The sequence below is a fragment of the Cuculus canorus genome, chromosome 3 (assembly GCF_017976375.1).
Source record: "Cuculus canorus isolate bCucCan1 chromosome 3, bCucCan1.pri, whole genome shotgun sequence".
Lineage (NCBI taxonomy): Eukaryota > Metazoa > Chordata > Aves > Cuculiformes > Cuculidae > Cuculus > Cuculus canorus.
The window spans coordinates 18,091,346-18,107,211 of record NC_071403.1 but is presented as its reverse complement, the minus strand read 5'-3'; the positions used below and the strand labels follow the sequence as shown (position 1 = coordinate 18,107,211).

The following is a 15,866-nucleotide window of genomic DNA, read 5'->3' as shown; positions in this document are numbered from 1 at the left end:
TGCCAACTGCAAGTGGCTCTTTGTGTTTGAGATACTTGAATAAGCTGATGGAGTACACCTTATTAGGCTTTGGCATGAAACATGGTGCTCCCTGGTGTCACAAACCTGTTTAATATTCAGAGGCTTTCATATAGGTTCAATTTGTTCTGATGGATTAAGTTAACTTCGTGGTTAATTTTGGTATTTTAAGCTTTTTGTCATATGGATATTCGTCTGTTTCTTCCATAGCCTAGGAAAAAGGTTCAGTCATTGGTTTGAACAGGGTCCTATTTAAGCCTGTGGAGTTTTCAAAATCTTAATATTACTTTCCTAAATTGCAGGTCTCCATTTGGGAAACTGCTCGGCTTTCAGAAGGGATGTGCTAAGCCTCTGATCAGATTCAAATATTCAAACTTCATTATTTTAAAGCTCATATGTCAGAACAGTATTGGGCCCTAAGTTTGAGCTATTAAGCCATCCAGAGAGCTTGTGGTCACACTTGCATACTGTTGTTATATTCGTGACAGTATGTCAGTAATATAACCCTTGGGACACAAGATTTTGAGCTCTGTATTTCAGTAAATCTATTTGCAAAATTAATTAAGTCTTGTATCACTTATCTTCTAACCTAGATCCTGTCAGGTATGTCTGTGAGGAGTTATATTGTGTATGAGTAGAGAAGAGCAAAACACCTTTAGCAGTCATCCATACCTGTTTGAAGACAACGTTTGGTTTAAAGAGGTTTATCAAATTCAACCTAATGAAAATGATACATTAAGACTTCAAAAAAAATTGTAATAGGTTGCTGTGTTGTTTCTTAACAGGATTATCGGGATATTATCGACACTCCTATGGATTTTGCTACTGTTAGAGAAACACTGGAAGCTGGAAACTATGAGTCACCGATGGAGTTATGTAAAGATGTGAGACTGATTTTCAGCAATTCCAAGGCCTATACACCAAGTAAAAGATCAAGGGTAACAATTTTCTTTTTTTCTTTTTGTTTGAAAGAATACTTGCATTTGAAAAATACAGGACAGGAAAACAGAGAGGCAGTGTAATTGATTACTTTAAAAAGAAGTTTAATTATTTCTGATCTCCAGACACTGAGAGAGTAGTCTCAGCTACTGAGAAAGTAGCAAAGCTTTATATTTTAAAGGAAAGGATTGTATGCTGTTTAAATGCCTTAAGGTCTGCTGTTCTGCAAGTGTGTTTCAAAAGTAAATATTTGCAAGTGGATCTAAAGGGAGAGCCACATTGGAGGAAAGATTTGTAGAAACATGATTGTGGGTATACTAGTGAAATTTAATTGATATATTTGCAAAGAAACTGGATTTTTTAAAACACACTTACACACACACAGAGCCCCAAACTCCTCCGCTTTGGAGATTGTCCCAAGCTGAAATATCCAGGTATAGAGTAGAGGATAATGGAATTCCCTGTTGTTTGCCAGTATGCAGCTCGATTGTAATGAAGCATTTATATAAAGCAAGAGCCTATAAAGCCTTTCTTACTGAGCTGTTTCTGAAATGCTCTGCCAGTGGCAGTTAGTAATGTTTCCTCCCATGTTGACTTGTATGTGCAGTATGTGTTAGCAGCAATGGTCACAAATGGATACTCGGGTGTATTCAAGGCTTCTGTGTAGCGTTTTTTATACTAGTGTGCTTCAGGTGTTAGACTAGAATTATTAATAGCTTTTATGTTTGGCTGTTCTAAATAGCAAATTAGTCATAGAGTGGTAGGGATTAGAATGGACCTCTGGAGATCATCCAGTCCAACTCCCCTGCTAAAGCAGGTTTACCCCCCGAGCAGGTTGCAGAGGAATGCGTCCAGGCAGGTTTTGAATACATCCAGAGAAGGAGATTCCACAACCGCTCTGGGCAGCCTGTTCCAGTGCTCCATCACCCTCACAACAAAGGAGTTTTTCCTCATATTCAGGTGGAACTTCCGGTTTGTGCCCATTGCCCCCTGTCCTGTGTTACTGGGCACTACTGAAGAGTCACCCCATCATCTTGACACCAGCCCTTTAGATATTTATAAGTATTGATAAGATCCCCTCTCAGTCTTCTCTTCTCCAGGCTAAACAGACCCAGATATTTCTGCCTTTCCTCATTACTGAGATGCTCCAGGCCTCTGATCATCTTTGTGGCCCTCACTGGACTCTCTCCAGGAATTGATTGTCTTTCTTGAGCTGGGGGGCTTGGAACTGGACACAGTACTCCAGATGGGGCCTCACTAGAACAGAGTAGAGGAGGAGGAGAACTTTCTTTGATCTGCTAGCCATGGCTCCTTAATGCACCCCATTGGCCTTCTTGGCTGCAAGGGTGCATTGCTGGATCATGATTAGCATGTTGTCCACCAGAACTAGCAGGTCCTTCTCTGCAAAGCTGCTTTCCAGCAGGTCAATCCCTAACCTGTACTGGTGCAATTATCAGGACTTCACTGTCTTAAAATGCGGAACAAATTTCTTAACAGGCAACTAGCAAGAAGGACCGATCAGTGGCTGGTTTCTCTTCAGTTACTAACAGACAATCCCACTCTCTGCTTGGGCTGCCTAAGAATCAGAATTTTGTCTTCTGGTTGCTTCAAAGGGCAGGGCTTTTGAGGCAGGTCTGAATTCTTTTGTTGCTTTTGGGGTTTTTTTCTCCTCTTGATCTCTTTAAACAAAGAGGATGATATGTGAAATTTTCTCAGCTCTGGAGTGATTTCACAGATTTTTGACACTTTTGTAGTCTTTCGTGTTTCTTCCAAGCAGACTGGTATAGTAGTAAACTTGCAGCTCTTTTCTTTTACTTAAAAATGGATATTCAGAACCTATGGACTTTCAGTGCATCTAACATGTAGTTGCTGAATGGTGATAATTTCACCCTCACTTATCATTCAGTGGTATTTTTAGCATCATATGTTAAATCACTGATGCTTACTTTAAGAGTAAATCTAAACCTATCATTTTTTTTTCCCCTGGCACATTAAACATGTGGTTTTATATTTTCTTTACATATTTTCTACAGAATTTCTTTGGATGTCCTCTGTGCATTCAGAATTTGCCACACTTGCTTTTTAGTCTGGCACTCAGTTTATCCAGTGTGTTATTAGGCAGGCAACTGTTCAACGTTGTCTTTGTGCTTCATGTTCTAAGAAGGTGCTGTGTTCCCTCTTCGGTGTTTTTGTTTCCAGAATTAATAGCAACTGTGCTTAAATAATTAATTGCAATTTAAACCAAGATTGATTTGAATCTCTGTCTTAAAAAAAAGGAGAAGTATGTGAGGCAGTGCAATTGTAATACATTTAATGCATCTGTTGCAACCAACTTTTTGGTCATATCAATTCATTCATAAGAGGAGCAGACTGGTGTTCAAATATAGGGTATAAGGTTGCAGTTTAATGTGGAAGAAAATTAGAGTTCATGACCCCAGGTATGATACAGTAGAATTCCATTAAGGATCTCTCTTTGTGGTTTCTGCTGGAGCAAGAAAAGGATGCGTTCTGGAAAGGCAGGTGGAAAAGTGGCTTTTCTAATTTTGTGGTTTGTGTATGATCTTCAGCTGTAATACACTTTCCAAACCCATGAAAATAGTTAAAGGGAAGCCACACATGGATTGGTGTAAATTTTTTGAGACAGCTTTTAAATTTCCTTTTAAAAAAATCTGTATTAATCAGTTTACTTTTCTAGCTAATATTCAATGATAAATAAAATTATACTTTGGAAAAGTGTAACACTTGCTTATTTGTTGGCTTTTCTTTTTCAGATCTACAGCATGAGTTTGCGACTTTCTGCTTTCTTTGAAGAACACATAAGTTCTATTTTATCGGATTATAAATCTGCCCTACGCTTCCATAAACGAAATACGATAAAGAAACGAAGGAAAAAAAGAAGTAGAAGCAGCTCAGTTTCCAGTAGTGTTGCATCCAGGTACATTCCTTTGCAGTATTCATTAAACACCGTGCAAGTTTGATATATGTAAACAGTAGAACTCAGTGTGTTCTTTTCTTAATACTTCCTGTGCTGTTCCCTGTGTTGCAGAATGATAGCTTTGACATGCAAGTCCCTATGATGTGGAAGAGTGTTAAAACTTTACTTAGAGCTATAGTAGTGTAAGTGCTTAAAATCCAGATAAGTGCCAAACATGTACTGTAAAACAGCATCGTTAGGATAGTGATGGCATCATGCTTTGTCATTTAACTATAGCATTTATTGTAAAGAGTCACTTTTCAGAGGCTCACAAGCATATCAATTTCCAGAGTAAATGTCATATTTTTAACATACTTCATGCAGAGATGTCTGCTTTACTGCCATGGTCTCAGACACTAGCATTTAATTTTATTCCTGTAAAATAAAAAAAGTGGTCATCCAGGATACAAATTGTTATTCCTTTTGCAGCCCTGAAAGGAAGAGGAGATTAATAAAACCTCATCTGAAGGCAGAAACTTCTGCCACCTCTTCATCTTCTGCACCTGCACGGTCAACAGCACTGAGACATGCTCCACCTCAGATGAATGGAAAAGCAGCTGAAACCTCTTCCCTTGTGCGGACTCGAAGCAATAGGGGGATAACAGATGTGGGTGTTACAGAGCAACCATCTACTTCTTCAGGAGCAAAGCCTTTAACAATAAAGCCTTTAATTACAAAGCCTAGTACTACTGCAGGGTCAGGAAAGTCAGGCAAGTTGGTTTTGTGACTTTTTTTTTAAGCTGTGAATATTTTTAAACATAAAACTTTTTGGAAATGGAATGTATTTGTCTATTTTAAGACTGGTTCTGTTTTCAAGCTGCTGGGCCTTCGAGTTTCTTCAGAGGAAAACTGAATGAGCTAGGCAATGCTGTTTTATACAGGAAGCTTTCACATTTCTAGATCGTTGATTCAAATTGTTTGTTTCTAGTAGAATGTGACTTGTTTTTTAGACAGATAAGATTTAGTGGTATAAGCTACCAAACCTGAATAATTTATTTATTTTTTTTTGTCCTTCTAGTACTGGAGAATTCAACCAAACATTCCAAGAACCAGAATATTGTATTAAACCCTAGTCAATCTGATAACAGTCATAGCACTAGGAATAATACCACAAAAGAAAATCCTGACAAAGAGAAGCAAATCAAGCGCAAAGTAAAATCTTCTACTGTTAATCAACAAGGTATGGAGTTTTCTTGGAACTTCGCCCTCCTCAGTTATTGGTGTAGTAGCTGTAGTGTTATGGTAACTTTAGGGTAGGGAAATTAATATGAATTATGATTTAGCAGAATAAGGAAATCTAGTGGAGCATCTCAGCACCAGTTAATTTACTACTTAAAAAATGGGCATGGTTTTGGCTATTCCTAGCACCATTTCCATGTGTGATGCTGCCTTGTCTAGCTAACATTGATATGTGACCATACTTGTATCTTCATTTAAGCTATTTCAGGGGTCGTGTTATGAGTTGCCCGATTCCAAACTAGACTTCTGCAGGGTCACACTTTAAAACCTGTGGGTTTTACCTAGTAAAACTTGTGGGTTGTATTGGGGTCTGTAACGCTGACTGTGATGCCACTCTCCGCAGCCACAAGCATAAAGATCAGAGCACCCCAACTGCAATTCTGTTCTTTCATGTTTTGCCACAGCAACGTACAACTGTGCCTTGTTTACTGCTTCTGTTTCGTGTGTTTGTATGGACTGGTCAGACCTAGTTTCATGTAATCTTCTGACTGAACTTGCTTGGTCTTTTGATGTGTGGATACCTTAACTCAAAGCTTCTGTGGAGACTCAAATATTTAAGATCTCCTTGTCATAAAAGCTTTCCTGTTTATGAAGGCATTTTGAACTGTTATGAAGCTGCTGTGAAGCAGCTAGATGCACTAAACATCTTTTCTCTGAAGATGGATAAAGCAAATTGTGCCCCACCTATCTAATCTGTTTGTTCCTTGTAGTCCTACTCTCCCTAAGGGTTATCTGTTTGTTCTTACACGCTTCTGAAAAAGTAGTTATGATCTGACAAGTCAAATCATCTGTCTATTCCTTGCAAGCTTTCTCACAAAGGCCTAAGTCTGTTACTCATTGCGTGGTTAAATATGCACCCATTATATAGTGAGATGTTTGGTCATGTCAGAGGTATCTGAATGTTGCTGACTTGATCCTTGCTCTCCTGCACATCCACTCATGTGACAGTGGCAGCCTGTGCTTCTGTGCATGATGGGGCTTATTTGAACACAGCAGGAGCAGTGCATGGACATTCCAACAAAGGATTGGGTGAACTATCATGCTGGCACTGAGTCTGTTCCTGGTCGTGTTTTAGGCAAGGATGGTGGTATTAGAACCTCTCCATAAGAGATCCTGTGACTTGCCGCGCTGAGGAAGCTGAGTACCACTCGTCTAAGAAACTCATAACCCATAAATGTCTCCAAGAAAATCATAGAATAGTTAGGGTTGGAAGGGACCTTAAAGATCATCTAGTTCCAACCCCCGTGCCATGAGCAGGGACATCCCACTAAATACTTTCTACCATATTTCTATTAATGTGGGAAAGCTGTGAAAATCACATACAATTTTTTGTTGTTGTTGTTGTTAGTCTTCTACATTTCTACCATTTTCCTTGCTTTTGTTGCAATAATCCTGGTCTAATCATAGAATCATAGAATCACCAGGTTATGAACTGGCTATAAAGCACACTGGGTCAGGCTGAAAGAAATTTTTTCATTTCTCCAGAGATGACTTGCTATGAAGCGTTCCCAATCCTTGCAGCAATGCTTCTTGAGCAATATTTTGCAGTTGTAGATACCAAATAGGAGTTTTTGTCCACTGGTGGTATACTAGTGAAGAAAAATGCTTGAACTGTTCTCTTGCTCCCCCCTTTTCTCTTCAAGCTATCTTGAGCTAAACCCCACTAGAAGCTGCTCCTCATTGCATACTGGCATGAAGCGTGATTTTGGGTTTCTTAGTTTTTGACACATTTGCAATCACTGCAAATCTTTTCAGATATATTAGTAAGAGGTTTATTAAGGCAGTGTGAAAATGCAAATGCAAATCTGTTACATGATGAGTACTCTCATTTCTTTACAGCAGATTGCAAGAATAACTCTTTGGCATCAGGAAGCATTCAGGTGAACGGACATGGGGGACAGCCTTCAAAACCTCCAGTTAAAAGAGGTCCTGGACGGAAACCGAAGGTGGAGACTAATAACACTGGCTGTGAAGTGGTGCACAAGAAAAGAGGCAGGAAACCAAAAAAGCTACAAATGATTGAACAGCAAAAGGCTGCAGAGCAGAATGCAATCCAGACCTCAAGGGATACACCAGAAGAAGCCTCTGCTTCTACTGCATGCAATTCTCTTTCTGGAAATAATATGAAGGAAGACTTGTTGCAAAAAAAAGGCCGTGGGGGTAGAAAGCCAAAAAGGAAGTTAAAGACCCATCAGCCAGGCTCGAACCTCTTAGTTCCTGTGAATGTTAAAATGCAAACAAGAAGCAGGAGGAAAAAGATAGCTAAGCCTATGGAGGAGGGCTCTGAAGAGCTTAAAGATTCTGAACCTCACATGAGAACTAGAAACCAGGGTAGGAGGACAGCCTTTTACAATGAAGATGACTCTGAGGAAGAGCAAAGGCAGCTATTGTTTGAAGACACCTCCTTAACTTTTGGAACATCTAGTAGAGGCAGAGTCCGAAAGTTGACTGAAAAAGCAAAAGCTAATTTAATTGGTTGGTAATTTTTGTCAAGGGTTTTACTTCAGAATGCTATGAAGCAGGTACAGTTGAGGAACAGCAGAACAGAATTCTGCTTCCCTGCTGCTATTATGGGTTAGAAGAATATGTTCTGATTTGAGGAGAAAAATTTAGCAAAAAATAAACTGAAAGAACATTCTTTGAAAGAAATATATATTTTAAACTTTTGCTATTTATTGCCCTCCAAATAGGTTATGCATTTCAAGTCATTTTGTTCACATTTGAGAATAATTGAAGCAATCTCTCACAGACGTACAGAGTTGAGAACTACTCTGCTCGAGTAGTGCTTAGTTATCTCTACACGATTAAATAAAGGTGATAGAACTTTTTATGCCACAAACTGAAAACAGGAGTCTATTTTTGACCGAGCAAGGTACACTTTGATTGTAAAGTCAAGTTGTTTAGGAAGGCAGATTTTGTCGAAAAGTGGCAGTAAATTCATTTACATGTCTGTTAACTACAAAAATACCAAACTTTGCTAATCTGAAAATGTTTGATTTCAGTTGTGATGGAACGTTCAACTGCAAAAGAAGCCTAGCACAGGCTGTTGGTTTATCCAAGTTCTGCCAAACATAGCAAAAATGTTGTCACAAATATATATATATATCCACATTGGAAAAAGTTTGACTAATGTCTAATTTTTCAGACCTTGATTCTTGTATCAATCACTAAATCTCTGTTTATTGTGCCAAAGACTGAGAATCAGTGCAGTGGAAAGCCTTTTTTCTTTCTTTTTGAGTGTCAGTACAGCATACCATTTGCAGTGATAAAAGCTGTGTATTGTTTTCAATAGTAAGTTCTTAACGTTCTGAAATGTATCCTTTTTGGTACTTTTGGTAGAAAATAATGCACTGGTGGGGTCCTTTGACAGAGATGTTTTAGACAAAATGTATAATTGGTTAAAGGATTCAAGGAAATTACAGGACAGGTATGAAATTATGTTTACTTTCTGATCCAGATTGTTGTTTCTACAACTCTAGACATGCTTAAGAGGCTAAACTAACCTACAAAGAAAAGTGTATGTGTATATATTAATATATACATAAACACATACATATAAGATATTACCCAGGTATAAATTTTTTTCAGGATTTTTTAGATAGCACTAGAATTGAAAATAAATTTTAAAGTGTCATACTTTATAGTTTAATTTTAAGGGGAAGATTGGTTATTTTCAATTATTGAGGTTAAAAGGCCAAATCACTTTTTATGCAATCATGTTTTATACAGTGGTCTCATTGCACATTGTGTTTTTCTGCACTTTTTATGGTATATCACGCTGACATGAGTCAATATACACCCTAAAGAAAAATTCCATTTAATGATTGTGCCTTGTATTCTATTATTTCTCGCATCCTTAGTAAAATTAAGTTGTCTATTGTAAATGATAACTATATGACTTAGGGGAATGTATTGTTATATGTACTGCTCTGGAAAAGAGAAGCAGTTATTTATTTGTTTATGGTACATTTAGTTATTTTATACCTTTACGAACAAACTTTAATACCATTTTCTATCACTTAAAATGTTGTCCAGTTTTAAGGGAAAAAAATGCAGAAGTAGTCATATTTTCTGAGATCTGGTATGGTACAAAAATGTAACCAAAATTTTCTGGTTATACATAGTTTTGGAAGCTTGAGTAGTGTGAAAGATTTCTTTTTGGTGTGTGACGTTAACTTAGTTGAAAAAATAAACCTGAAATGAAACCTCAATTCTGTACACCCTTACTTAATAATTTTTTTTACAAACGCCCTCTGCAATATTTGGAAGGGAGGGCATACAGAATTAAGACCTTAAATTTGCACAGATTCTGTACACGTACTGATTCTTCACTCTTATTTTCTGTTACAAAAAAAAAAAACCCAAAAGCTTAAATATTTGAACAAAGAACATTGGTATCTGCTACCAAGAGGGACATAAATATGCCACCGTGGAGAGCAAATTGGTATCCACTGTACCTATTTTCATGTAGTTCATAATGCATTTTGCTACAAAAAATAACTAAAAGATTTTTCCAGATTCTCTTTGAATTGTTTTGGATACGAATTTGGAGAGCAGGGATTAGCTTGCATTTCATGTATTGCTATATTTATTTTTTCTAACAAGTATTTCTTTATCATTCAGTTAAAATGGAGTCACTAAACACATGGTAATACAAGCTAGGGTTGTACAGTTGCAGTACAGCTTCACAGATCAAAGCTAATTCTACTTGTTAATTTTGTCAAATCTCACTGATGAAGGCAATCATTTGAAAATGTGTAATTTCCTGATGTTATCTGCATTGTAATATATAAAAGATTATATCAAAAATTCAACTTCTGTATTTACTCCATTTGTAATAATGTTTTATATGGCATGTTTATGTATATATTTATATCTCGAAAATACCTTGTATATAAGTTTCAGAGACAAATAATCTGCGTTCCCCTAACAGTAGGTAGAAATTTGTGCATCTTAATTTTATGAGACTAGAAGGCCTTACCCACAGAGCCTGGGTACTGCTTACCACCTCGAAACATTGGTGATTTTAGCCAGTAATTTTTTAACTCATGTTAGGCACATTAATGTTTTTCCTTTTAAAATAAATTGTGGATTATTTGGGTCATTTTTTTTAATAGAAGCAACACTAAAACTTTATTAGAAATTCATGCCAGCTTTATTTAAAAGTTGTATTTTTATAATTTAATTTCACTAGGTTGCAAACTTTATTTCTGAGACTTCCGTCACCATCAGAGTACGCATTTTGGTCGGAGAAAAATGTATTGTTTGAGGTTGTTATGACATTCTGTATCAACACAAAAAAAAGCTTTTGATTAGACAGTCTTAAGCTTTTAAATGTGAGCAATAAACTGTTGGTCAATGTTCTGAAATAACTTGAGAACTATAGTTATGTGCATGTTTTATAATGCCATCCCAAGTACCTATCAACTGGTTCAGAAAAAGGAATATCAAAATATCGTGTGCTTGTTTCATGTATGCATTGTAAATATTACATAAGATCATAATCATAAACGTGCAAATGATCTTACAGACCTGGCAGCAATTCACACAGTTTTATTCATTAAATTAATTTATATTTGACATGGATATGAGGATATTGTCCTGGTATTTCTGCTCTATATTGGGTAACGTTAAAATTGGTATTTACCACTGGGTGGTATCTTAATAACAGTGTGTTCTCTAACTGCCGGTGAGGAAATCACTTCTGTTTTTGTGATACCAGTGTGCTCTACATGTTTAACAGAAATCATTGTACCCGTGCCTACTTACTTAAAAACTCTCCAGCCATTTTGTTTCTCTTGTGTGTTCTCTGGGAACTGAACTTAAATTTTACCACTATGATGTTCATCATTGTCAATATTGAACTAGAGCTCTTCATCACTCGGCAATGACCAGTGATACAACTTTACAGAAAAATGTCTTCCTCCAGTGATTAGACTGCTGTGATTATATTTGCATATGTTTATTTGTACAGTGTCCGGGTTGTACACGTGATCAGTTTGTTGATAGACTTGTAAGATTGAGTTGGTTGAGTTAAATATTACTATGGCTTAATATTTGTAAAAGTATTAATTGATAAAGGACCCTGATGCAGCACGTAGGATATATTAATATCTATGAAAAATAAATTGTAGTTTAGAGACAACCTATTCACTGTATTGCTGTACAAATATTTTTTCAAGTACCAATTCCCATTTTGTGCCAGAGGCTTTTGTCTTACCAAAAAAAAAAGACTACATACAACATACAAATTGTCTGTCTGTTCAGTAACTTCAAGCTTGTTACAATTTTTACACCACATTGTTAGATCTTTTGCTCATTTTTGTTGGATCGAGGACTACGAGTAAATGCTTTTGCGTGTAATTTGAATTTAGGCACATGTTAAATGGTTGACCTGTTCTGGAAAAGCAATAGGCTTAACTGGATGGGACCCTTTCACCCTGTACTTGCATAGTAAATTGGAGGGTAGAGGTTTTAAGCTCACCTTTATCAACATTCGCATTTAGTTTGAAGCATGCGAATCTTGTTGAGGTAATTTAACATATTTGCTGGTCCATCAAGATACAGCTATACCACAATAATTGCATTGTGTCCTGAGTCCTTACCTTACTCTGATGTACGTTTTGTCTGCAGTACTTTTTCAAAGGTTTTTTTTTTTTTCTTTTTGCCTTATGTTTAAGAGTTGGTTATTTAACAAGAATTTAGATACAACTCTGTAACAGTGCTGTGATAAAGAAGGTAGAAGGCTTTAAAACTTCACCTGGAAACAGCACAAGCTCATATTCTGTTTACTACCTAATGAAGACAAATTAACTGTGTAAAATTATATATATTTTCTTTACCTTGAGGTTCTTGTAACAGATTGGTTTCCAAGGGGACCTAGATATTCAAGTGATAAAAGGGCTGTTAGTTTTCCGCTGTAAAATTATGTATATACATGCTTGTTCATACGTGGAGGAAAGTGTATTAAATGTCATAAAATTGGCCAAGGCTTGACAATGTGTTTCCAATAACAAATCTGGTATTGACAGCTTATCTAGTTTCCTGTTCCTGAATTGGGAACACAGCTTGTACACTTCTGCTGTGTCTGGGGTAAATAACAGGTAGCTTTTAAACTAGAGCTAACCTCTAGGTGCTCTCGCTATGGGATAATTTTAATGTGGGATTTGCCGTGTTGTATTTACATTGTGTTGGAGGAGGAAATGCCCCAGGAAAGTCAGATTGAAAAGCACCTTAAAATGCAGAAAAAGGCAATTAGCTCCCCCGCCCCTCCCCACCTTTTCCCAAGGTTATAACAGCCTCAAGGCACTCTAGGGAGAAACCTTATATGCTGCAATAAAATACAGGTGATTAAATTTAGCTTTTAGGAGGTAGGTAGTGAGGTGAGTAGTGATTTGGATCCTTTTAATGCAGATAAATACATCAGGAAATTCGCTTCAAATAATGCCAACAATACATTTTAGGGAAGGAAGGTAGTACCATATTATGAATTTCTACTGTGAAAGAACAAAGAATGAGGTCATACAAATTAGGCATAGAAAGAAATAGAAGTGCCGACCGTGCACATGCCTGTATGATGTACATGTACTGTTTTGTGCTTACAACTGCGTGTGTTGGTTTGCCAAGACATTGAGACCGTACAGAAGTTACATTTTTGGACCATACTAAAACTGCAGAAGTGTGGCAGACAACTGGATAATGATCTTTTGTGAATTAAATCTGTCATAATGCTTAAATATGTATAGAGTGGAGCTTAACTTCAAGGAAATTACCTAGAGAGGTGAATTTTGAAACTGACACATTTTCAGATTAAAAATTATGCTTATTTTGTACAGAATTATGTAAAACACAAATCTGGTGTATGTAATGAGTAACAGTTTTGAAATCTATAATTCTTTAACTTTATCAAGGTTTTTTTCCTTCTGGAAATCTGGATTATCATGTTATAACCTGAAGTATCTCACCAGGATAACAGTGCCCTTTCTTTTTGTACATATGGATTGGAAATTTCTTTACTGTTATGTGGACACTTTCTATGTTAGTTTTGATGCATAATACTTTGAATCCTTTTATACAAACTAGAATGTATGTGTAAGAATTACTGTCACTGCAATGTAGTAACTACAAACTTATTTTTAAATAAATAGAAAACATGTTTTTCTAAGCTGTCCAAAAGTGTGTGTTTCTCTCTAGTGATTTACTGTGTTATGGGACAATTGCTTATGTATTCCTAAACAGCCTAAAATTGGTTTGTTTTGATTCCTCACAGAATATGCAGTATGGTATAGTGTATCATGTGGGAACAGACAAAATTACAACAAAAGCATGCTGCTCTGGAGTGCTGGTCTGTAGGGCTTTTCACTAAAACCATTAATTCTGGAGGTAATTTAAAGGCACTAGCATCTGGCACTAACGATCCCACCTTGCCAGTCCTCTTAGCTCACTTTCCCATGTGCAGCAGGGTACCCCTCATCCTCCGAGAAGCCATCCCTGTTCAGGTGACAACTGTTTTTACCAGAGCTTCGTCCAGTCTGTGTGCAAATCTCTGCTTCACTACAACTCCAGAAGCTAAGAGCATGTAGGCAGAGAAGTTCCCTGCGTGTAGAGTACTGCTCTCCAGTCTAGTTGCCCAGAACAGGTGATGCACAGAAAAGTCAATACGAGACACGTCTGCATGGTCCTGCAGGTTTTGTTTGCTTATTCCTACATGTTTCTGCTCAGTAGATTGAAAAAAAGCAAACATTTATTTTGTCGTATAAGTCCTGCACCATGTGGATTCTGTTATAATTTCACGTGTTATTTGCTTTATCAGGTGATCTTTTCCTCCTTATGTACCTTACGTGATATCGACATGGAAGTAACCGAAGAAGCCCTGACTCACTGCCCAGATGCAGGTACGTGCGCTGCTGAGCGACGGGGTCAGAGGTGGTCACAGCAGAATGAATTGAGTTCCCTGTAGCTTTCCAGACATGTCCACTATGGAGTCTGGCAAAAGCAAGGCTTGTTTTAGCATATGAGGAAAAATCTCTGTTATCTCGGGTATTTGTGTAATTTTAGTAACTGGCCTGTTTTGGAGAGAAATAATTTTAGAATATTGAAAATGCAGCACGCTTCCTTCCACGTTTGTGTTGAGGACTGGAGGTGACAGTTGTATTGTCTGTGCCTCCTCAGCGTTACGGTATGATTATCATAGCGGTATGCTCTTCCAAAACCAAGCTACCTCAGGTCCAGGGGTTCAGCTTTGTTGCTGTGAATAGTCTTAAGCAGATCATTACCTTTTTGTTTTGTAAAGGTCTTGTTTTTCTGTGTAACTTCATACAGAATCCTTAAAATAGATTTGTTTCCCAGTTCTCTTGTCATTCCTGTGACAGGTGTCTTTTTGAAACCTTCTGTGGTTATTTTACTTTGAGTAGGAATCAAGACTTCGCTTGGGATTAACAGATGCTGTGAAATGCTGGTATCTGACAGCTCGATGCTGACTGTGCCAGTACTAGTACTTCATTACCTCGTCAGTACCATTTATTCCTGCTAGATCATAAAGCTCATTAGATGATGGAAATGATGTATGATCACTGAAGTTAACCATTTTTTTTTCAGAGTGCAAGGTTCTTGTGCCAAAACCCGAGTTCCTTCCCACTCTGGCAATCAATATAAGCTTCGCAAAAGAGTGTTTGTCATTTTTCCTAAAGACAAATGAGCAAATTGGAATGGCTTTAAAAATTAATCAACGTTTCTATTTGAAGCACACGTGAAAATAAAGCAAGTGCCAGAGAACTAGAACCAGCAAGCAATGTAGAAGGTGACTGGAATTTAAATAGCATATAACTGAGTTATTGGACATACAATTAGCATGCAAAATATAATTTTTGTGGGTCTTACTAATGTGGACGGGAAACTCAGAGCCCCAAATGTCAAGTTGTTTTTCTAGCTCAGAGAAATCTTTAGTTAGACATCTTCATAACAGGCTTAATTGACTCTCTTACAGGAGTGTAGTGAGGATTTCTGAATCCGCTCTTGTACTTTGAAGGCTGTGCACACACTGAAGGGAGGACAAAGGAAAGAATTTGGGAATGCTGTTTCTAATCTAGTAGCAGCCATGCAGATTTCCTTCATGTTTCCTTCTCTTGTCTCAGAAATGAGACAGTTTTACCTAAGCCTCATCCTATCTGCCTCTAGTTTTACTTTACCTTGTAGGCACGAGTGAAAAAAAAACCCAAAAGGAAGAGTCAGCGAGAGCAGAGAAAGGCAATCGATTCACTCAGCATCAGATTTCTGCAGAGACAAATTCCTGAAGATTCCAAGTTAAAACTAAACCTTAGTATTCAAAGGCCAGACAGCTTTATCTGTTAATTTGTGTTTTGTCTCAGGTCTCTGAATTTGACTTTGAACAAGGACATCCAAATTAATAGACGAGCTTAAATGCAAAGGTAGTTGGAATATGACTAACACACTAGAAAGAATTATTTCACTTACATTCTACAGCGGGGAAATCTTGTGGGGTTACTTTTCTCACATTTGAGCACCCTAATTCAAAAATTGCATTCTCTTTATTGTCAGGGAGAGTGGTGCAAGCTTCTGTGAACTGCTAAGAAAGGGAATAGAGCCGTCAAAAATTTCCCATTCACCAAGGTTTTGAGGACATTTACTGAACAAAATTATTAAAACAGTCAAATTCTTCAATGAATGATCACACCAG

General features: G+C 37.2%; 1 protein-coding gene across 3 annotated transcripts in view; it reads left to right on the top strand.

The window, feature by feature from the left end:
- Nucleotides 1-13,340, top strand: part of PHIP (pleckstrin homology domain interacting protein) — a 113,715-nt gene extending 100,375 nt beyond the window's left edge. Inside the window, exons 36-40 of one of the 3 annotated variants that reach the window (XM_054063684.1) lie at nt 804-956; nt 3,729-3,892; nt 4,361-4,641; nt 4,950-5,111; nt 7,013-13,340. In XM_054063684.1, the coding sequence (XP_053919659.1) occupies nt 804-956; nt 3,729-3,892; nt 4,361-4,641; nt 4,950-5,111; nt 7,013-7,653 (1,401 nt within the window). In that variant the 3' untranslated portion in view covers nt 7,654-13,340. Of the gene's footprint in view, nt 1-803; nt 957-3,728; nt 3,893-4,360; nt 4,642-4,949; nt 5,112-7,009 lie in introns of all 3 variants that reach the window. The other 2 variants (XM_054063683.1, XM_054063685.1) reach the window with 2 other exon arrangements.
- The last annotated feature ends 2,526 nt before the right edge of the window (nt 13,341-15,866 follow it).